Raw genomic sequence first — 23,162 nt, 5'->3', positions numbered from 1 at the left:
TCAGATGAACTTGTGAGATTATATATTTTTTCATTTTTCATTGGAAGTAAGTAAATCCTGACATTTATACTGGATGACATTTATTTCAACTCTTCAAGGGAATGCCACCCATGTTTGCTTGGGTTGCTACACTTCAGATAGGATGTTGAGAATGTTTTTGTATTAAAGTAACACTGCTATTTCTGTTTCAGAATTAACTGAAAATATGATATGTACCTCCCACTTTGAAAGAGAAATTTCTTACCAACTCTTTATTTAGTTAATATGGATTAAGTTCTTAAAAGATGTTTGAGACTGAGTAGCACCAGTATGGTTAAGAATCTAGTCCAGTCATTTGATTTAAATTCATTTGGTATTTATAATTACTTGGCACAAACCAAGTCAGAGTTAAAGTCTGGTATAGAAGCCAATGTAGTATAGGATGCTAATACTCCTGCCACCACCACCACCACCCCCAAAAAAGAAATAAAACAAAAACCCAGACAAAAAATCCAAATACCCCCAGTGATTACCAGTTGACTTCAAGTCATAGACTTGGCCTCCCTTGGTTGAATATTTTTTGTAATCTAGTCAGTCAGGGAAGATGGTTTTTTATGGCATTGGAAATACTTTTTGTAGCCTTTCCTAGGCCTATTGAGTGAAATTGTTTCCTAGAATCGGAATGTGTCACTTTTAATATTGTAGATGCCACTCATTAAATAGTGATAGAAGCTGTGCATCAGGTTCTCTCTGTGAGCATAAATAATGATAGTTGTAAGAAGTACTTGTGCTAGATAATAATAAAAGTTTTGTATGTGTCAACAGAATTTATTAAGACCATTGCTAAAGATTTTATTTTATTTTTTTTTCTTTCATAATTTTATTGACAAACATAGCAATGAGACAGTTTCAAATCAAATCGCTAGGACAGTTTCAGTAACTAACACACTGCATACATTCTTCTTAGTGGTTAATTGCTGTACAAGATGTGGACTTGATTGCTAAAGATTTTATGACATTGATTCAACGTATATTTTTGGAACACTTTCTCTTTGTTGAAGACTGTCACTTATAATGATAATGAATCAGACCTGTTCTGTATCTACATTTTGTGTCAGTGAAAGATATTGATGTTAAGTAATCATTAATATAAAAATATCCTAAATGTGATGGTAAATATAAAAGGTGCTATAGTATGGTTTATCAAGGTGATACAGACTTCGATGGTAACAGTAGTAAATTATCAGTTACAGTCAGTGTATCTATGTGGCATAGTTCATTACCTCCTGCTCTGCATCTTTTTATGTACATGAATCTTGGCTGTGTTTTTTTTTCTTAATGTGAGCACATAAGATTTGTTATCCTTTCAGAAAAGGATTTGTCTAGAGTTGGATGGTCAAGCATAATGGTGTAGCTGGAGAGGAGTGATGCTTATGCAGAACTCTGGAAGGGATCTCAAGAACAAAAAATTGAGCATTATCACTCTAAATATGTTATTTGGTTTTATGTGACTTACACTGATAACGTCCTTGATTTACAAACTCCTGGGACATATTATTATATATGAGTTGAGAGTATTTTTGTAGTGATATTTATATTTCAGAAATATGTAAAATATGTACCCCAATATAACCCTATATGATAATAATTATTAAACATTTAGATATAGACTAAGACTATATCTAAATATATAGTCAATGACTAGAAGATGGATGCATCTTTTACTTATGTTTCTGCAGTGAAGTATGATGGGACAAGATATGAATATTGGGCCCCAAGATCTGAGTTTAAGTCCTTGTTCTTTCATTTACTCTGTGATATCAATATTTTTTATTCTTATTTGCAAGAGAAAAATAGTTGAATAACGGGATCAGCAATTTTTCAGCTCCCATTCAGCTATGATGCGTGTCAGCTATGAGGTGGCGTACCTTGGCTTTCTGCTTTGGTGTCTGTATCCTAATGTGCCAGATGTCCCACTTTTCTTGCACAGAGTTGGCTTTGCAGCCCATTTCAAGAAGATGGAAGCTCTTGGAGAAATGCCATTTTGGGAAAGCAGTTCAACGTTATTCATCTTGTAAAACGTTTATAAAATGAATAATTATTGGTGTAAAGTATTTCAAGATGCCTTTTTTCTTTTCTGTTAAATAAAAGCTTAATTACTATATGTGGAGTGGGACCATCAGATTGATGATGAGAGAATTGTCTTCGTATCCTACTTCTGCTTGTAGAAGTAAAGTCAGATGATAATTGATTAAACACAATGAAAAACTGCAGGTGATTTTTACAATTCATGGATCTCGCAGATATTCTCTTAAGCCATGAAACTTGTGTTAGCTTAGAATCCAATTACTATCGATGTATCTCCCATTTCTTCAAACATTATTTTTTTCTATTAGTAGGTGAAATAGATACACATGATTACAAAGCTATTTCACGTAAGTTTTGACTTGTGAAAATATGGAAAAAAAAAACAGTATTTGAAAAGGAATCATTATAAAATGTGTTCAAGTGCGGTTCCTACTGATAGAGATTTTGGGAGTAATTGGTATCACTACTAGTGAGTATAGTACTGCCTAACACTTGTTTAATCAGAATCTGTTTCAAAGGAAAGCAGTGGTACTTTAAGGGTATTTACAAAATCAGTTTCCTGAGTTCTTCTGATTTTGAGTTCAGAATTGACATCCACTATGTTAAGTAATGCTGTGGGTCCCATCTTCCAGATTTTTACATCCCCATAGAAAAGCAGGACAGGGCCACAGCATAAAATAAGCATAATGTTATTGTACATAGTAGAAATAAAGTGGTGTCTCAGACATGTTCAGAGAAAGGCTTCATAGGAATTGTGATTTATGATTAGAAATTTTAACTAAATTTCACGAGGCAGATCCAAACGGAAGGCTGACAGAAGAGAGATAATGATGTGAGGTCATAGGATGGTACCACTTAATGACTGTGGGTACTTGCTCAATATTGCTGTGATGCTGTCTGAAGAGGTGGGGCTAGAAAGATTGAAGTTGGTGAAAAGCAAATGTGGCAGTAGCGAGGAGAAAGGAATGGCTCAAAATGATTCTTGATTTTATTACTAGTTGACAGTGACATTGCAAGTTTTGGAGCCTGGCACTTTACGATCAGACTTCCAATTGGAAAAACATATTTGTGTTTGGCGTATGAAGAAGGTGAAGACTGTATGCTAACTAAAAGGCTAATGCTAGTTTGACTGATGAGCTGATTTTCCAATGTAAAAGTTTCTGTTTATCCATAGATGTTGCCTTTTTTTCCCCCTGTATTTTAGGGAGGGGTCTAAAGGGTGTTCAGGGTTCTCACTAGTAGATCAGACTGGTAGTGGCCCTCCTGTTTACAGCCTCAAGCGCTGGGATTACAGGCAGGTGCCTCCATGCCCAGTCTCAGTTGCTGTCTCAGTGCACCCCGAAGGCAGGGCCAGCACGGCAGGTATGTTTAAAATTGGTAACACATCAAAACTATCTTTAATATTCAGTAGAACTAAGTCATTTTTACTTTTATAAAGTTTGAAATTATTCATGACATAATAGCCATGAAAAATTGAGAAAAGTTTTGTTAGTGAAGTTATGCTACTAAAGACCTCAGAAAAGTCTTTAAGTCTAAAAGTCCATAGCCATAAGTTGCTGTATAATGTGGAATTGCAATTAAGAAAAATGTAAAGAGAGGGATTTTAATCTGTATACGTGTAGTTATTGTGGAAATCATGTATATTTGAAAACACCTGAATTATAGTACATGGTAAGGTACTTACTATTTGTTGAATTGAATTTGAAATTAGAGTTTTATAATCAGGACTTCTGTTAATTCAAGTTATGGAATAAGTGGCTGATATTTTTGTCAAAAATTTAAATCTCACATCAAGAAAGAATAGACATATACATCAGGCAAAGGTTAGTCATATAGTCATACATATAAAATTGGAACTTTATCAATATATGTATGTAAGAGATGGACAAGTACATTAGAAACCTTTTTAGCCTGAGGAGGCAGCTTAGTGGTGTAAATATCTGTCCTGGAAGCACAGATTTCTGAGTTCAACCCCTACTATCCATCTCCCCCAAAAGAACTCACTTTAAATTAAAGCATTATAACATTTAAGTCTTAATACAAAGTTGATTTTGATGCACAAATTTTTACTTTTTTACTTATAATAGAAAACAAAGGTCAGGCATGAATAAATTAGAATATTGAGAGTATTGTGAGGATAAAAATGCTAGAGTATATCTTTTAAAATTTGAGCTTAAGATTTTGTTTCTATTTAAATACATATGATTGTACAATACCCAAGTTATAAATGGGAGGTTCTAAGTAACAAAGCCGAATAAATAAATAACATTCAGTTTCTCTTAGTTGTTATCTGCATTTTCAAACTAATACAGAGGAAAATGACTCATTTCTTACTATTAGACCATTGTAAGAAATATGTAAATTTTTTTTTCATTTTAAAATTTTTTTATTTTTTATTTTGTATTCTTAGAATGGGGTCTACAGGGTCTCACTACTAGATTGGACTTGTAGTGAGCCTCCTATTTACAGCCTCCCAAGTGCTGGAATTACAGGTGCATGCCACCATACTCAGTCTTGTAAAATATTTCTTATTGCATATAGTTTTAAATTTTTATTTCTCATTTGAAACTGGATGATATTCCAGTATTTTGAGATTATGTTAAAGTGTTAAAGGATTAAGAGGGGGCCAGGGAGATAGCTCAGTGGCATAAGCACCTGCCTAGAGAATTAAGAGAAATTTGCTATTCTTGATTTTTATTAAAAACCAACTTTTTAGTAGAATCTGTTAATCATTGTCTCTTTTTTTCTTATGTATTCAAGTGTACCTTGTTACTTTAAGGAAATTTTAAAAAGAAAAATGTATTATTAATTCATGTGAAACTATGGTAGTTTTTCTTAAGGGAGTCACTAGTGACACATTTCAAAGCAGAATTTCTTATGTGCTTATTTTTTTTGTCTTTAATGAGATTTCAGGTATATTTTAACAAGCGGGGTTTCCCCAATGAATCATTAAAATAAGTGAGTGGGCTGGAAGGTAATACTAACTTGTCTCAGCACTGCCCTATTTTACTCTGCTGGGTTTAGTTGCTTTTTAAATAGAACCTGGGCGTGTTTGAGTCAGTGAGTGGAAGTATAGAAGGCAAGAGGTGGGGAAAAGGCCGCTATAGAAAGTACCACTTAAACCTTTGCTGACCTGTTAGTAAAGCCTACTCAAACTTTACTGCCCTCCATTTCAGCCATTTAGCATTAAGCTCACTGATTTTTGTTCTGCCAGGTGTAAGTTTCCAAATATTGCATATAGATAAATAGAAAATACATATTCAGCAATTAGTTGAAGTTTTAAGACCTCAAGCTCTGTGCAGGTTAACCTGTGGCATCAGTTTCTCATGTGTGTGGGATTAAAGTTGTTCCAAACATGTTCACTGAAACTATACCTTCCTACAAGTAATAGCAGTAAGGTGTCTATGGAATATATTAGTACAACAATTCCTCTGATTTACAATTATTAATGAGTATTTTATTGGAAAATTATCTGAATAATATTGGCACCTGGCTTGACATTATATATGAGGACTAATTATTGGTTTTTAATGTGACTTATATTTACTTGTATTATTTTTGAATTAATGATTCAATTATACTTAGCACATCTTTTTTTTTTTTCTCAGCAAACCAATGACATATTGCAAATTTCCTGCATCTATGCTGTTAATTTTTTTTTTCAGCTACCACAGCATTTGTAACTGCTACAGGAGTAGACAAAAATGTAGTTCACCTTGAAAATGATCTGGCTCAGGGAATAAAGAAATTGGGTCAAGCTTAAAATAAATGCAGGTACAATGACAAAAAGTTTTAATAAAAATTTAAAAATATTCAGAGCATTGGTTTCAGGCTACTTTTTGTTCTCTATCCTATCACCGCATTATTAGATTTTAATTGAGGCAGTGCTAATGGTGCCTTTTCATTTTGGTCAATATTGTATAAAATATTGTGACTTTTTTCTTTTTAGGTCACTTTAATTGTATATGTAAATTTTTAGTATGGCAGATAATTCTTAAACAGATCACTTTGTCCTTTGGAAATTTTGAATAGCATTCAAAATGGTATAAAATTTCTGTCACAGATATCACTTTGACTTATTTTACATTGCCAAATTAGATGTGTAGCACTTAGCCATGTATCAGTAAATCATAGTATTGAAAATGAGTTAAACTTTCTTAGAGCTTTAATAGTATAGTAGGTTTTCATTCATCTATTATCACTGGGGAATAACATGTTCTAAAGAAGTACATTTTTCTTTAACAGAAGCTTACTTGTTTAACCAGAAAAAACTTAGAAGTTGCTAACAGTTTATCCGGAGTATTTTGTCTGGTCTTCTGAGCAGCAAGATGGAGTGGCCATGTATTTTTTTCTTAATGTCACAACATATTCTGAATATTGTACAGAAAGACCATGGACTTGTTAATTGTTTGTGTTTTTTTGCTTATTTTAAAATCTCACACACCCCTGTTTGATAAATTTACTCCACTTAAAAGTTTCAGGGTTTAACATTGGAGGTAGTACATATGAAAGTGTTTTAACGGATTCATAAACTCAGGCACCTATGTAAGACATTTCATTCTGTATATGCTCACTGCCGTGTTTTGTTGGATACCTTGCCCTGGCCTTGCAACATTAGGAGGTCCAGTCCTTCATTTGAAGTTAGCACTTTCAAGGTGGAGGCCCTATTACTGCTGCTTGCTAATATTTTCTTCTTACTAGCTATTGCTTGTGGTTCAAAAATATTTTCATCCATGTTGTCTATTTGTGAACTTCTGTGGTATGAGGGGACCACCTGCCCTAATTCTCTAATTATTCTAAAATGACAGATTATGTAATCCCTTTACATTTGAACAGATAACCACCATACAGGAAAAATGGCTTCTTTTCTACCTCATGCCTGTTTGTTTCAAACAGTGTTTTCTAAAGTAGAATTCCAAGCAAGTGAAAACGTTTGAACTATACTTTAATATGTGATAATGACATTTGGTTTGAATCTTATATTTAGAAATCAGCTTCCCCTATTTTATTTGCACCTAATAGGAATTATCTTTGTTCCAGGTCATGCTTCAAGAAGACTACAGGAAGAACACATTTTCTTCTTTCCGCAAAAGTTGGAATAGAAGTAAGTAGGAGGAACTGCCAGGATATGTCTGTCTCCACAAAACAAGCAGAACAAATTTCCATGAATCAGAGCCACTAAGTATAGTTTTTAGAGATGGTAGGACATAGTTACGGTCCCTAGAAAAATACCCCGGATGCCTACACACCCTTTGGCCACTAGAAAAATGATCAAATGTATGCTAGTTCAAACCCGTGTGTTTCACTCTTTTTACTGAAAGGGGTGGAAATCTTCTGTAGCTATAATCTTTCTTTTGCCCTTTTATATTTTTCAACCTCCCACATGCTTGATCTTCAGTTCTGCTTAATGAGAGTCAAGAGTCTATAGCAGCACCTACACGTACCGTCTCCACAGTGGCTGATGGTTTGCAGATAACTTGTGATTCAGACCCCTAAGAAACATCTGTAAAATGAACCTATAGCATGATGCATACTTGAGATAAATCATGGAAAGGGCAGAATGATGACGAATCAGAAAGCTATTTTTTTCTACTATTGATATTGCTTTGAGATTATAGGAATAAAATATATTTTTAGAGAGGTTTATATCACATTCTATCACTTGGGGAAATGTCTCAAGTCATTTACAAAACCATTTAATGATCTTTTAAGGATAAACAGGACATATACACCTTAGTGTGATTAGGTCAGAGGAAATAAAGATAGCAGATATCTGTGATGTGATCTGGTAAGCAAATTAATGTTAAAATTGCATTTAATCTTTCTTGAAGTGTTCAATATAATTTTCAAAATTTCTTTTTACTGTTCTTGATTAACTTTCTAGAAATTTTTTTATCATTTGAAAGATTAATGGCTAACAATTGTTAAGCTTAGAATGTGTTTGAGAACTCACTGAACATTGTGTTATTCAAGCAAAAGTCTCCAACAGGCCTGAAAAAATTGAGCTCTGTGTAGCTCAGTCTCTGAGCTTACCAGTTACCTGTAATACCTGCAGGGCTCACAAATTCGTATTTGAAATACAAGAAAATATGTAAAAAATCATTGCATTTTCAATGAATGCATGCATCCTGCTTTCTCATCTACGGATGGGGGCCACAACTGAAAACTGCTAGATTTATAATGCTGGAAGATTCAAGGATAACCTTTTTTCTTAGGTAGAATGATTTATACTACAGATAAATTGAGAGCTTAACTTCTCTGATTCTGTTTGCAAGCTTTGAGTACCTAATTTTAACCTCACAGTACACCTCTGAGGTTAATAAAGTTATCTTGATTGTGGAGAAGATGAGACTGAGTCCTACAAACTTGTTCAGGGTTGTAGAACTGGAAAGTGATAGAGCTGTTGGTTTAGTAACACATAGCTGGAATGCCAGAACTCTGGGAAGCTGAGGCGGGAGGTAAGTTTGACACAGCCTGGCCAACTTGGGTGCTTTAGGGAGACTTTGTCTCAAAATAAAAAATGAAATTAAAAAAGAACTGAGGATGTAGCTCAGTACAAGGGCCTTGGGTTCAGTCCCTGGTACTGTGTGGAAATGAAAACAAAACAAAGAAAAAATGAGAAAGAAAGGAAAGAAGGGAGGAAGGAAAAAAGGAAGGAAACAGAGCTGAGGTACAACTTCCACTTCTTTTAATTTACATCTGAGTAAAACACAGACACACTTACCTAGTCACATAGTTCCCCAACAGATGCACACTGGAAGATTCATATGTCAAAAAGGAAGCTTTTTGTCAGATCAGCCATTTATTTGAGAACCACTTTAGACTTTTTGCTTTGAAATATATTTTAAATAGGCATTACTTTGAGCAAGGTGAAATATAGTTTCATTAATGAAGAGCATTATTGAGTCATTGAAAGTAATAAAATTATTACTTTCATTATTATGAAGTGGCATTATTTTAAAGAGCAGTATGCTATTTAATTAATGGTATTTTATTTCACTTATAAAAGAAAGTTCAAACACCTGGGATATTTCTTAAGCAATATAGCATTCATGCACAAAATGGTGTTTCTCCCTTAACTCACACAGGAAATACCATATACTTTGAAATATATATGGAAGTTTTTACATTCATGCACATATTTTTATTTCACTGAACTCATAAAGATCTATTATTAAAATGAAAAATTGATTGATAACCAATTCTGAGTGATAACATTTTATCAAGGCTTTAAGAACCCTATCTTTATAACTTTATTCCTTTTAATGTGTCTTACATAAAATTGTAGAAATCTTGGTGATTTTATTGCACTTTTTTAGTGTTTGTTTGGAGAGGGGATATTGATAATACACCATAGCAGGGAAGTGATCAAGGTATGTGTAGTATCTCAAGAATCGTATCTTAAAATTGCATCGAAAAAATTAGATATTTGAAGATGAATGTTATTTTTTTTTTAGATACAGACTCATTAAGAGTAGAGAGAGCTAGTAAATATAAAGATGGGTTAATACAGCATCAGAGAACTTCCAGACTGGAAAAGGCCATTGCATATGAAAGGCTCTTGTGCTGGAAGTCTTCATCAGGAGGCAAGTTCAGTTACTGCCCAGGACAGGAACTGTCCATGGAATAGGCCTTGAGGTTACTAAGTGGGACTGCCAGGCAGACCTGCCAGGAAGTGAGAAGTCACAGCTTGAGAGAGTTTCGAGCTTCTTGGGGTAGGTGATAAAACTAAAAGTCATAGTAGAAGTAATCTTAGGACATGAAAAAAACAGAAATCAGAGAATAGACATTTTAATTTCTTATTACATATGAAAATATTGATAATAAAAATGTAAAATTTAAGTGTTTCTGTTTTTTAAAAGGTGAAATAAGTTTTAAAAAATCCTGTGACTGCTGGATGTAATACTGCAAGCCTGTAATTCCAGGAGTTGGAGGCTGAGGCAGGAGGATCAGTGTGAATTTGAGGCCAGGCTGGGCTACATATGTGAGACCATGCCTTAAAGAGGAAAAAAAGTCATGTGACTAATCTATTTGTGTTTTTTGAGAGTAAAAAAAAAGTAAAATTTAATCTTATTTTTATTTTAATGTCATATATGTATATATCTGAAAAAATGGCATTTTTTTTTCTTTTTGTTATTGCATCTGAAAGTTTGAGTCAAGCAATGAGTATTCTCATCATTGAGGCATTTTATGGAGGCTCCCATAAGCAGCTGGTGGATCTTCTCCAGAAAGAGTTACAAGATTGTGTCCCTTATACCCTTCCTGCAAAGAAATGGCATTGGAGAGCGCGGACAGCAGCTTTGTTCTTTGCTCAGAATGTTCCCATCAGTGAACGTTACAGGTAATCAGAGCTTGGGGTGCATTTTAGCTTGTTTGTCATGTGCCTGTTACCAGGATGTTGCTTCTCTATCATCATCTTATTTTATTTTATTGATTTCTTTTTGAGTAAAGGTCTCTCTGTGTAATTTAGGCTGGCCTTGACCTCACTTACATAGCCCAGGCTGGCATGGAACTCTCAGTTCTTGCCTCAGCCTCTAAGTATTGGGATTACAGGTGTTCACACCCATGCCTAGCTATATAGTCATCGTTAAGAATCTCTCCAAATGTGCAGTTAATTATTCAGATGAAAGTAGATACTTCTTTAGAGACAGCCGAGTAGCAGAGTAAACTCATACTCTCTGGATACTTGGTCAGTAGAAAAGTGATATCATATAGAACCTATGGACAAGTCTTTTCTCAGTTGTCTGTGACGGCTGTCTGTGCATATGTGCATGGGTGACACTTTTGAATTGAGATAAGCATTGAATGTGGCCATATTTTTGTTGTTGTTGTTGTTGTTGTTCTTCTCTAACCTCTGATACTATTTGTTGATACTTTTTGTGATGATGCTGTTGTAGTTATTTCAGTGTATCTGCTCTATGGTAGGGGCTTTGGTGGAAAAAGACATAGGACTATGGCTGTAAAGACTGTTGAGCTAGAGATAGATGTAGTCATGCAAGTATATTTTGAGTGTGAAAGGTGGAAAAATTATTTATGTCTGTGACAAACTGAAAGTGGCCTTACAGAGCTGTTAATATTTAACTTATTTTTGAAGAATAAGTAGATTTTGGAGTGCATCAACCTCCATTCTGAATTGTGTCTTGTTAAGAAATTGGTATGGGAGACTTAGCAGAAAGGTATGCAGCATACACTGAGAACACAGAGAACTACATTTTTATGAGGGACATTAGAGTGGAATCTCTTTGAATGTCTTTCCCTTCTTACTCCCTGTTTATATTGTGCTTTGGTATGTCTTCCTTTTGTTAAACAGTGGAAGATTGTCTCCCTTACTATTCTCGCATTGCTGGGACAAATACATAACACCTGAAATAAATCAAGGAAAGGTTTAATTAGCTCACAGTCAATGGAGGTTTCAGTCCATACTCAGCTGGCTCTGAAGCAGAGTGGCACATGGCAGGGAGCAACTGTTCATGGCTGTGGCCAAGAGCAGAGAGTGGCAGCCCCTAAGACAGCTAGCTCATCCCTCTCCCCTCCTTACATTGTAATTTAAATTACCTACCCTAATGCCAAGGTGTAGCACTTAAACCTGCAATCCCAGCATTGGATCGAGAATCAATCACAAGGGAGGCCTGCCTATTAACTCAGGTGTTTAAGTGCCTGCTGAAATGAAGCAGGCAGGCTCAGGATGCTGTGGTTCCATCCCCTCATCCTCAAGCAAACCAGACCTGCCCTGAAGGCATCCTGAGCAGCCAAACCAAAAAAAAAACCAAAAAACGAACAACAACAACAAAAAATCCTTCTGCCATTTTGGGGATACAAAGGAAGGACCATTTTGTATTTGTATATACAGAATAGTTAGGATAGATGTACAGCTACTGTTGCTTAATTCAATGAGAAGAAAGGTTTGTACTAATAGTATTTGGACAGGATATCCTGTCTGCTTCTTGTACTATGGATAACCACTAAGAAGATAACAAGGTACAAGGTATTAATGAAATTGTTCTATTAATCAGCTTTGAAACTATCTCATTGATATTTGTTTCTCAATTTAAAAAAAGAAGAAAAAAAAAAGATTCACAACTCCAGAAGCCACCACATGACTACATAAGGCTTTGGGGGGACAACTAGACACCAACTATAACAAAAAAGAAAGTGTAAGTTGTGAATGTGATGCTCTTTCTATCCTGGGCCATTCTGTGTAGAAATGTGTTCATTAGATAGCACTGAAGAATGTCAGGCCTATAATGAATGAAGTGAGCGCAGACAAGTGGTTAGAGGAGGGGCAGGTTGCAAGCTGTAGACAGCCTGGTTCCAGCAGCCATACTCATTTGCTGTGTCTAAATTGGACTGTCTCAGTTACTCTTCTTTCCTTGCTGGGACCAGTACCTGACACCCAAAATGAAGGAAGGAAAGATTTATTTAGCTCACAGACTGAAAACTGGAGGTTTCAGTCCATACTTAGTGGGCTCCAAGGCAAAGCAACTCCTGGCAGAGAGCAATCTTCCATGGCAGTGGCAAAGAACAGAGAGCAAAATGGAGGAGTAGCAGCAACAATGGCTACAGAGAGCAAGTCTGTCTCCCTTAAATTGCATTCAGGCTCTTTGCCCCAGGCTGGGAGTAGTATTCATACCCTTAATCCCAGCAGCACTCACACCCATAATCCCAGTGGATCATGAGTTAATCACAAACTGTAGAAGTCTGTCCCATGACTACAGGAGGCTTTGGAGGGAAGACCAGACACAAACCATAAATGGACCAGCCACAAAAAAGACAGCAGTTAGTGATGTAAATGTAGTTTGCTATTCCTTATCATAATTTGGGGGATCCAGAGAGTAACCCAAAACCATGCATACTGTCTGAGAATTCCCATTATCATTTGGATTAGTAGTAAGTATCAGATTCATCTTACCTGGGATTTTAAAAATAAAATTCTGTTTTACTACATCTTACGAATGATATTTTTTAAATCTAAAATATACTTTTCCATATGTCGTTTAATGCCTTATATTCTGTTGTCACTAGTGAATTTCTCTTTGTTTTTGATGCAGAGTCTCACTATGTAGCCCAGGCTGGCGTTGAACTGATGACAACATTCCTTCCTCAGCCCCCGAATTCTGAGATTATATTAGAGGAGTGTGTCACCACACCCAGCTCACTAGTGAATATTATTGATACACTATTATTATGATAATTTTTAGTGAATATGTTGATTATGTCATTGTAAAAATAAGGATAATATTTGGTGTGTTAAAATGTGTTTATAGTTGTTTTTTATTTTATTGGATCGAATTTTTGCAGTGGAGATTGTGTTATATTATTTAAGATCAAGTAATCCAGTTGAGTATAAGGCAAATTCCCATTTAACATTACTATTTAGTATAATTTCTACAGGGTTTTGGAAATTAAAGTGAACCTTTCCTATATCTGCTGTTTGGTTTCATATGATTACTTTGTTTTTATACACTAGATTGCTGTACCACAGTTATCTACCCATGGGTACTGGAGCCTAGGTGTCACTGTGCTAGGTGTCATCATGCTCTTTGAAGGGTTTAGGAAACAAGGATTTCTTTTCTTTCTTTTTTTTTTTTTTTTTCGTGGAACTGGGATTGAACTCAGACCCTTGCACTTGCCAGGGAGGCACTTATTCTACTGAGCCATCTCTTTGGCCTGAGACTTGGATTTCTGAAAAAATCATTGTGTGAAGTTTTATTTTTCACTAGCTGTAGACTCAGTGTCGATGAACTGAGTGTCTGACATCTTTCAGTGCTAGCCATTTAATCTGTGCTGTTTACTATATAATTATATTAATGTAGTCAAACTTTCCTCAAAAACATATATACATATACCTCACCATTTTAACTATTTGACCAAAGATAACTTATATCTACTCCTTACTAAACAGTTTTTTGGAATACTTTTTGAAAAAAGTGGCAGATTAAAATCTTAAGTTAAAAATAATGCTTACTTAATCCTATCTTGAAGTATAATACAGCTTTTTATTACAGTCAGATAAATGTGATTTCTATAGAGACTTTCAAAGATATAAAAAGTATTTGCATTCTATTTATTTACTTCATTTGTACATTTTGCAAATAAAATCACAAATTCACAATGGTATAAGAATTAACCAATCATTGTGGCTGTTATGCAAAATGACTGTACAATTAGGAATGTTCTGACAACAAACACCTTAAATGTAGGTGTATATTTTTTCAGCTTCTGTACATGTTATTGATATTGTCATGAGCTTATTATGCAGAAAATATTTAATTAAAAGAATAAATTCTTCAGCCTAAGTAATCAGTTTGATTCCATTGTATTTGGACAGCTAAAAGAATACATCATGATTTACATTAGAGCTATTCAGTTTTATTACAGATTAGAGAAACTCACCAAATTTTTCTGATTATTATTTTAATTATTAGATTACATTAAATCTTAGATTTGTGGAAATTTCACAGAATACAGAAAGGGGTTCTTAGGATAGGGTCTGGGGAGAGGGTTTCAGCTTTGTGTTCTTTGGTATACAAATCACTGTTCCAAGATCAAACATTTGCACTTTCTTAGCATATACTTTAGACTAAGTAGCAAAGGTTTTTCATTTCAGTTTTTTTTCTTTCAGTAACCTTAGTGAATTGAAAAAAATCACTGTCACTTAAGATGAGTTGTTCACCCTTAGATGCTTATAATTATGTATTTTTCTCTGAGATATTGTGATAGAGAATGGTTCTTCAATACTTTACAGCTTTTTTCTCTTGTTAACAGCGTGTCACAGTCTTTTGGGGATGACCAAGTACCCAGTTCTTAGTAGTAAGCATGACTGACATAAATTGGTAATGATAATCTCATTTTCTTTTGTCAGATTTCCCTAACTTTTCTTGAAGCTAGGCTTGGTCATTCCTAAAGTTGTGGCAAATTATAGTTAACACATGGCTCTGGGACTTCCTCCCTTCCTGCCTGATTTCTTTTTCTGTCTTCTCTTTCCTTCCATTTTGAGAAGTATTGAAATCTGACTGTAGTTGTGGTTTCAACTATTATACTTCATAACTTATATAGTTTGTTTTTATTTTTCCTTTATTTAATTGATATATAAATCAAAATAGAACATATTATCAGGAGTTTTGGCCAGAGTTGATTTACTGTCTTTGTGCCACTCTTCCTGTTTTTTTTTTTTTTTTTAAATGAGCAGAATATATTTATTGAGGGAAAGAAAGCTCCTGTATAAGAGAGGGACAGGAGGGGGGACCGAGCGGGTAGTTCCCCTGGAAGCTGTCTCTTCCAGGGACTTTTATAGTGTAAACCATGTGGGGCTAAGGTGGAAAGAATGGGAACTCACTTAGGTGGGCAGGAGGTGGGACAAAACTATGGTCACCCAATGGGATTGCAAGCACCATTGCTCAGGTAAAACTGATTAAATCCAGTATCAGATGGGAAAGTGAGTCATGAATACGGGACTAGGTCTCTCCCTGTTAGGGGTTGGAATGCGGGAGAGGGTCTCTTTCTGTTGGGGGTTGGGCTAGTGACTCACTTGGGTCTTTCCAGGTGATCAATACCTATTTAGAATGTGTTAATCTTTTAGCATTTGTTTGGCCTTTAGATCTTTAGGTCTGGTTCACAGCAGGAGTATCGCCCCTCCCACAGTTGTAAGGCATCTCCTCTTTTGTGCTGTCTCCTTAGAGGGCCTGTCCCTGTCTGACTGCCTATAATATTTTTATCTAACTCGGCTGCCTGCAATATTCCCCCCTCTGAAGGAGTAACCTGAACTGCCATGAAGGGAAACATGGGCGAAGACCACTCTGGCTTCTTCACGCTGAAATGGATCGTAGTTGGGACTGGCAGTCAGATATATTCTTCAGAGGTTTTATCTAAAGGCCCTTGATAGATGACAGGCATTTTTCTTGGGTGAACGTATAGCTTTTGAGTCTAGAAGAGACAAAGTCAAAGAAATTACTAAACATGTGTGGGTCAAATAATATCAGCAGGATAACTATGAATAGTCAAAATTATTTTTACCAAGAAAACAGTAAAGATTTCCCATAAAAATGATAAAGATAGGGTCCAGGGGACCTCACAAACTTTTGTAGCTCAATTGGCAGAGATCTCTTCAATGTGAAGTTTAATTTTTTATCTTTTATGGCCATTGTGTATTGTCTCAAATAAGCTAGCCTGCTCTTACGTGTCATCAATTTTATTATTACTTGTGTCACATGAATTGTCAGAAATAGGGAAAACACCAAATACTCCAGTTTGTAAGCGGGGCCACTGGCTGGGTAACTACCTGTGGAGGACCACCGGAGCAGCTCTCCTTGAAAGAAGACCTCCATTTTGACTGAGCATGACCCTATTTCCTATGTACAGAGCTGGCTAGGACTTCTGTTTATCAATTGGCCTTAGGTAAATATAGGCCACTCACTTAGCTCAGCTCACAATGATCATCTCCTTCTCACAATTCTCAGTCAATCCTCCTCAAGCCACTCCCCCACTGAATAAAAACCGGGTGAGGCCCTGGGGCACTCTCTTGGTTCCAGAAAGCCATCTTTATGGCTGCACTTAGAGCCCCTTGACTCCTGGATGATTGAAAATAGAATTTAGCATCTTTATTTTTGCTGGGGTTGCATTGAAAGTGATAGATTGGAATCAACTTGATGGGATTCCAATAACATAACTTTGGGATTACAAATACTGGCTTTTTGTATTGAGATGAGGATCTGGAAGTGTCTCCTATACTACTGACAAATCTGTATGAGCTTCTATCAAACAATTTATATTTTTTTTTGCCAGTTAACACAGGTTTTTTAATATTTTTCTTATATTGCCAGTTAACACAGGTTTCTTTATGCTGAGAGGTAAAGACTCATGATCTCATCAATCTGCAACTTTTTTGAGTATCATGAACACCTTTTTTTTTTTTTTTCCTCGAGCAGCTTTGGACATTTCTGCTTGAAATGTCTCTTCTCTCTGTCTGCATCCAGGAAAGCATAACTTTTCTCTGTTTTCCTACTGGCCTTCTTTCCCATTGGATGCTAGTATTACTATTTTAATTTCATTTGTATTCTTTTCACTATGAAACACCTCAACTCAGACAAATTTATTCCTGCAAACCCTTTTAACTTTTGTAGCTTGTGTCAGACATCTGGGGCTCACTGAGCAAGCTATAACTTTTTGGTTTTAGATTTTACCTGTATGATTACATAGGTTTTGGTATCTTCTAGGAAAGAACAAATGATCTGAGAGATTAGAACATATATAATCAAAGCATGAACATTTGAGCTAACAGATACATTTATAAAGTTTTTTGAGACCTAGCAATTATACCAACGTTTTAACAAAACTACATAAAGACAAAGCATAAGCAATTGTAAACAATTTTAACAGTATTATGAGACAAAACTGTATGAGACAAAGTATGAACAATTAATTGTGAGCAATGGGCAAAGACATTAACATTTGAAGCATAAAAATTTGTTACCTAAGCAAGTCCCAATCCAGAATTTATGAAAGAAAAGCAAACTCATACCTCCGTCCAATGATTTCGGTGGAAACCTCCAAAATGATACAGGGAGAAAAACTGATCTCGGTTGGATGACCACCAAACCATATCGGGAACCTCCAAATGACATAGGGAAAATGTCTCACCCTGACTTGCATGAGTTCGTGTTCTCTAAAATGGAGGAATGAATTTTAGGAACAAACAGAGGTTATGGGCAGAATATATTTATTGAGAGAAAGAAAGTTCCTGTACAAGAGTGGAACAAGAGGGGGGCCCGAGTGGGTAGTTCCCCCCACTCTCCCTGTTTTTAAACTTTTGTTTTGTGAAGTACAGTGTCTTCCTTTTTAGGTTTTCTGTTTCTTTTAGTCCTAAGAATCCTACCTATTAATAGGTAATCATGGTACCTTTCTTCCTTGAATTGAGCCTATTTAAGTGTCCCCAGAAGGAAAAAGTAAATTGTGGATAGAAAATAAGTTGAGTAAATGTAAAGTAAGGTGTATCTTGTGTAAAGTGAAGTTAGAGCTTAATGTGATATTTCATTACTTACATTTCTGGTGCAGTTTGCATTTTTTAAAATTTTTTTTTACCATTTCCGTATTTGGTACAGGGTCTCACCACACAGCTTGGACTCATAGTGATTCTCCTGTTTGCAGCCTCCCCAGCACTAGGATTACAGGCATGCACCACCATGCCACACCTGGACTGTGTCTCAGGCACATCAGGCCTTGGGGGTTGGGCCAGCACAGCATTTGGGACTGGGGATAAAACCCTGGTCCCTGTGCTTGCCAAAACAGGTGCTTAGTCCACTGAGCTATATCTCCCCTGGCCCAGTTTGCATTTTTCTTAATGCTACCATTGACTGAGTTCTTTTACTATGCAGATTCTTTGTTATGGAAAGTGTGATTTTTTTTCTCATCTTAAATGAACTATTTACTCTACAACAGTAACTCTAATGTTTTGAAAATAATTATTTTTAGACTATATGTTACCTGTTTTTATAGTTTGTAGCCCTTGGACTAAGAGTATGAATAAACATTGATATAGCTGGATTTACTAGTAAGATGGTAGTTTCTCAAATAGTTTTTCCTTTCAAATTAATGATTTTTCATTCATTGGCAGTTATTTTAAATGCCTCCCTCTTCATTAAAATATAACTTCCTAAGTAATTTAGTCCTATTTTAATTCCAAAAGCATCTTTTTAAGAGAGTAAAAGGAGAGCCTAGCATGGTGGCACACCTGTAATACCAGCACTCCTCAGGCCGGAGGGCAGTGGGCTTGGGACCACCATGGCTGTGATAAGAAAACTGTACCACCAAAAAAGAAAAACATCAGAAAAGAACAAAATCAAAGTAAGTGATGGGAGATTCCACTTTTGAATTCTCCGTATTCATCCAGAATTACTTTCTGTCATCTCTTTTCTGTCTTGTTCATCTTCAAATAAATTGTCTTATTTTGTTAAAAAAAAAGAAGTAAATGATGACTTCAGAATTTATAGGAGGGTGAGGTGTTGTTTGTCCTATGTAGAACAGTAATTTTAAATACCCGTAGCAACTAGTAAAAAATTTAATAGTATTAGATAACATACTAATAGCTAGCACACTGAATGCTTACCAAGTGGCAGGTGTTCAACCATCCTAGAGCCATATATTATTACTTTAGTATAAGAGAGGAAGAAACCAAGACTGATGGATGCTGCACAAGTATTACCGAGTTGCACAAGTATTTGGTGGATAAATGATTTGAGCTCTAGTCTGGCCACCTGCAAAGGTCATGTGCGGTTCCTTGATTTTAAGTCTATGCTCTTAACCACTATATCAGCTCACTTCACAGCTGAAGCAAGGAAAGTGAGTTAAATTAAACCTATATACCTCTAGATTAAAAATATATTATTAGGTTTTACTCTTAGCGGAGGGTGTGGTGCTTCTTTTAGTCATGAATCTTGGAGTCTGCAAATCAGGTACTGTGCTAGGACCGTAAATCTGTGATGCTTTCATTTTTCCTCAGCACACTTCCCTGTGGTTTTCAGCCATAGCACTCACACATCTTTTGAATTTTCCTCTTTTCAGTGTTTTCCTAAAAATAAAAAGAAGGTATTGCATATGATGCTTTTTTTACTCAGAAGATAGACTGGTGAATGGACCACAGACGTTCTCTATTTGGGATGCTGCAACCTACCATTCCCAAATTATCCTGCAACTAGTATACTGTAGCGTGCAGTTAGGTTTTTTGGTCCATTTTTGAGCTTGGCCAGGGCAGCATCCATCAGTGCCCAACACACTAGCCTTATATCGTTACCAGTGTTTCACACTTCTTGGGCGTTCAATGATGTTCTGACACATTATGAACAAATTTGTCAACAGGTGCAGTGCACTGCCCCATAATCGCAGCAATATGTGACTGCTGCATTTTTGAGCATTGGCTGAGAGCTTCCTAGCATTTGCTCAGCCAGTGTGCTTTCCCATCCTATGCTGCCTTGTTAGGGGGTTTTCTTTCAGTTTGTTTTCATGTCATTCTTGTTATCCGTATGAGCCAGCACATGCTAACCTGGATTCGTATTACCCTTAAGGATTCCTCTGTAATATTTTATTCAAGTCTCTGATTATTCAGTGTAGTCATCTGGACTGTATGTTGAAAGTGTTGCTGGCCATCATACTACAGAACTATATAATCCTGCAAACTAAATAACAAATTTGCTCAATCTTGGTTTCTGTCTCTCCTTCCTTTTTTTCTTCCTGTTTTCCTCCCTCACATGTATACAATCCACATACTCATTTTGTTACTACAGAAGTAGAAATTAAAGCTGTTACTGTGTTCCGTAAAGGGTGTTCCCAGCCTCATCCTTGCTGCTGTTTGTGTTCTTTTGTCAATACTCACAAGAAGGGAACTATTGTAGTAATGGGAAAAAGAGTTCTTACTGAGTTCATAGTTTATTCTCACCACAATCTGGTAATTCAAAGATGTTTTTGCAGCTAGTACACACACTGTGAAGCCAGTGCTTCCGATGGGTTGAGTACTGCGGTGCAATTTCTAGAATATGTTTTTAATATCCCTTCCAGTTTATTTAAAAAATGAAATAAAATATCACATGTAAGAGTCTATATACAATCTGCAGGAAACAGTTCATATGGATACAGACATTATTTCTAACAAACTCCATGCCATAAAGACTTCTAGAGTAGATCTGCTGTAAATTTACTCTTTGAAATCTGACAAGTATATTTTAAAGGACAAACTGAATGTTTATTACACTTTTTCAATGGGAGGAAAAACCAAATCATTATTTTAAATGAATGGAAAAGAAGAAAATACTTAAAATGGATCTACTAAAATATACTATTGTACAAAAAGACCTGACTATAAATACATTTATAGTTTTGATTTTGTAAGTAGTATGCTTAAATTTGATGTAATAATTGAAACCATTAGTCTAAGCGCTAGTTATTTTTATGGTTTTGACTATCTTCATCAGAGTTTGTTTCCATTGCATAGAAAAATGTATTTAGGCAATGCTATATTTCTGTCCCCCATATTTGTTTATTTGATAAAAATTTTCTGCTTTTATTAAAGTTTTAATCAATGGAAATACATTTGCTCTGCCTACTGTGGATCTGCGCAGGTCGCGGTTTCTCTCTCACGTGCTGTGTTTGGGGCCTATGATGCTGTGAGGCAGATCTTTTTTTGCCCATCTCTTCCACTTCTGTCTCCTTACTTAACAAAGCTTTTGCTTTGTTCTCTTTGGGTCACATTGAGTCTTCTTGTCGCTTGTCCTTTGTTTATCTGTTCTGTTGTTTAGGCCTAGGCATTTAACCCATGGTGGACTTCTTAGTGTTCTCAGCTGCCGGCACGCAGTGATTGATACCGGCAAGAGGCTGGAGCTGGTCAGAGTGCTGCTCATGAACACACTGTGTGTCTACTTAATCCCTCTAAAGAATGTAGTAGTCCACATTTTAGTTATTCCTTCCTGTTAGGTCACTTATATTTTCCTTTGTTTCTTGGCTTATACTACTAAGAAAAATTTTATATTTTCCCTTTTAGGAGAAACTTTATTATAATTCAAAGCATGTAGGGAGAAGGGGGTAGCTTGACTGAAATCTTCTAAACTAGTTATCGTTTTGAAAATTTCTGTGTTCCACTTACTCTTTTCTTTATCTGTATTATTAGCTTTTATATTAAGAGCCAGTGCTTATGCTAGCTCAGTTGACATAAACCAACCTTGACAAAGACAGACATAGCAAATAGTAAGTCCTTAGTAAACCCTTATGGATGAAAACTAAGTTTAGCTGCTGTACTAATTTGTTCACACTCATAGCCTTGATTAAATAATGGCAAATTAAAATCTGTCAGTGCCTTCCCATTGCATGTGTGAAGTCCAGGTAACACACAAGGGTGTACTGTGTCCAGCGCAGTCTGCAGCTGTCTGTGCCTCCACTTCCCATTTCCAACAACATTTTAATCTGCTATAATAGCATTGCCCTTATTTGCTCTGAAATGTCATGCTCTTTGCTGCCACAGGTCCTGTTGCTACTTGCTAGTCCCATTGCTGCAATTACTTTGTCCAGGTCCCACATTTTTTTTTTTTTTTCGGTTTTCTCTTCTCCACTTCTTGAGTCCTGGTCAAACTGCACCTTCTCAGAAAGTTCTTCCTTGAGTATCCTATTAAAAATAACCCTATTGGTGAATGAAGGCAGGAGACAGGAAAAGGAATGTTGCGGGCCTGCTACAAGGTTATATATGGTTAGATTTCTGGACTTATGTATAAACATAAGCAGTATATAATTCTTTATGCCTATTTTAAAAAATATATTTTAATTTTTAAATGATTTTTCATCATATTCTGTAGGGAATTAAAGTTCAACATATCAATACTTGATGAAAAATACCTGCTCCATGTTATGCCTAAGATGTTTGATATTCAGACAGATAGTGAGGTTAAGCTTTACAGCCTAGTTTGTATGGTAATAATGATAAGCTTCTCTTCTGCAGGGTTAACAACCTAAGTTTGCAGACCAAAAATAGAGAGAAAGGAGGGCTGCAAGGAAAACCAACATTTAGGCCCTAGCCTTCCAAGGTCAATTAAGACTCAGGATACAGGAGAACTTGTATTGTAACGTCATGTAACTCAGTAGTGTCCCAAATTTTCTGGTCAAGGAGATTATGGGGCCAAAGAGGAAAGTGGTTGATGATGTCGAGTGTGCCTAAGGAGAGTCACATGGAGAGAAAACATTCTCTCAAGCTTTCACAGAGAGCACATTGACCAAGCAGTGGCTGTGACTCATCCACATGGCTGACATTGACACAGGATCTACAATCTGAGGTACAGGATCTCAGGATAAATCCTGAGGGGATTTGACTGAACTTATCAAATCCAAAAGCTCCAACTCTTGTTGCATAGGTCTTGCTTTATCTTGGTCTTAACCATCCAGCAGAAAAGTATAAAAATGAAGTATAAGAAGTAAAACCATGGCGTTATGTTGAGCTGTAGGGGACTCAGGTCAACAATTTCTGACATTGCCAGTCAAACAGAAGACCCAATGCTATTATGGGCTACTGGACTCTTTTAGAATATTTTGCTGAGTTAACACACCTATAATATTCAAATGACAGA

The 23,162-nt window shown here is 35.9% G+C and overlaps 1 protein-coding gene across 7 annotated transcripts in view; it reads left to right on the top strand.

The window, feature by feature from the left end:
- Positions 1-23,162, top strand: part of Gtdc1 (glycosyltransferase like domain containing 1) — a 369,221-nt gene that overhangs the window by 7,739 nt on the left and 338,320 nt on the right. For all 7 annotated transcript variants that reach the window (XM_023721409.1, XM_023721407.1, XM_023721410.1 and 4 more), the window contains exons 2-3: positions 7,108-7,171; positions 10,216-10,408. In XM_023721409.1, coding sequence (XP_023577177.1) covers positions 7,111-7,171; positions 10,216-10,408 — 254 coding nt within the window. In that variant the 5' untranslated portion in view covers positions 7,108-7,110. The remainder of the gene's footprint in view (positions 1-7,107; positions 7,172-10,215; positions 10,409-23,162) is intronic.

This window comes from Octodon degus, unplaced genomic scaffold (assembly GCF_000260255.1).
Source record: "Octodon degus isolate 3935 unplaced genomic scaffold, OctDeg1.0 scaffold00082, whole genome shotgun sequence".
NCBI classification, from domain to species: Eukaryota; Metazoa; Chordata; class Mammalia; order Rodentia; family Octodontidae; genus Octodon; species Octodon degus.
Note: the sequence above shows the minus strand (reverse complement) of the source record. Positions and strands in the feature narration are given on the sequence as shown.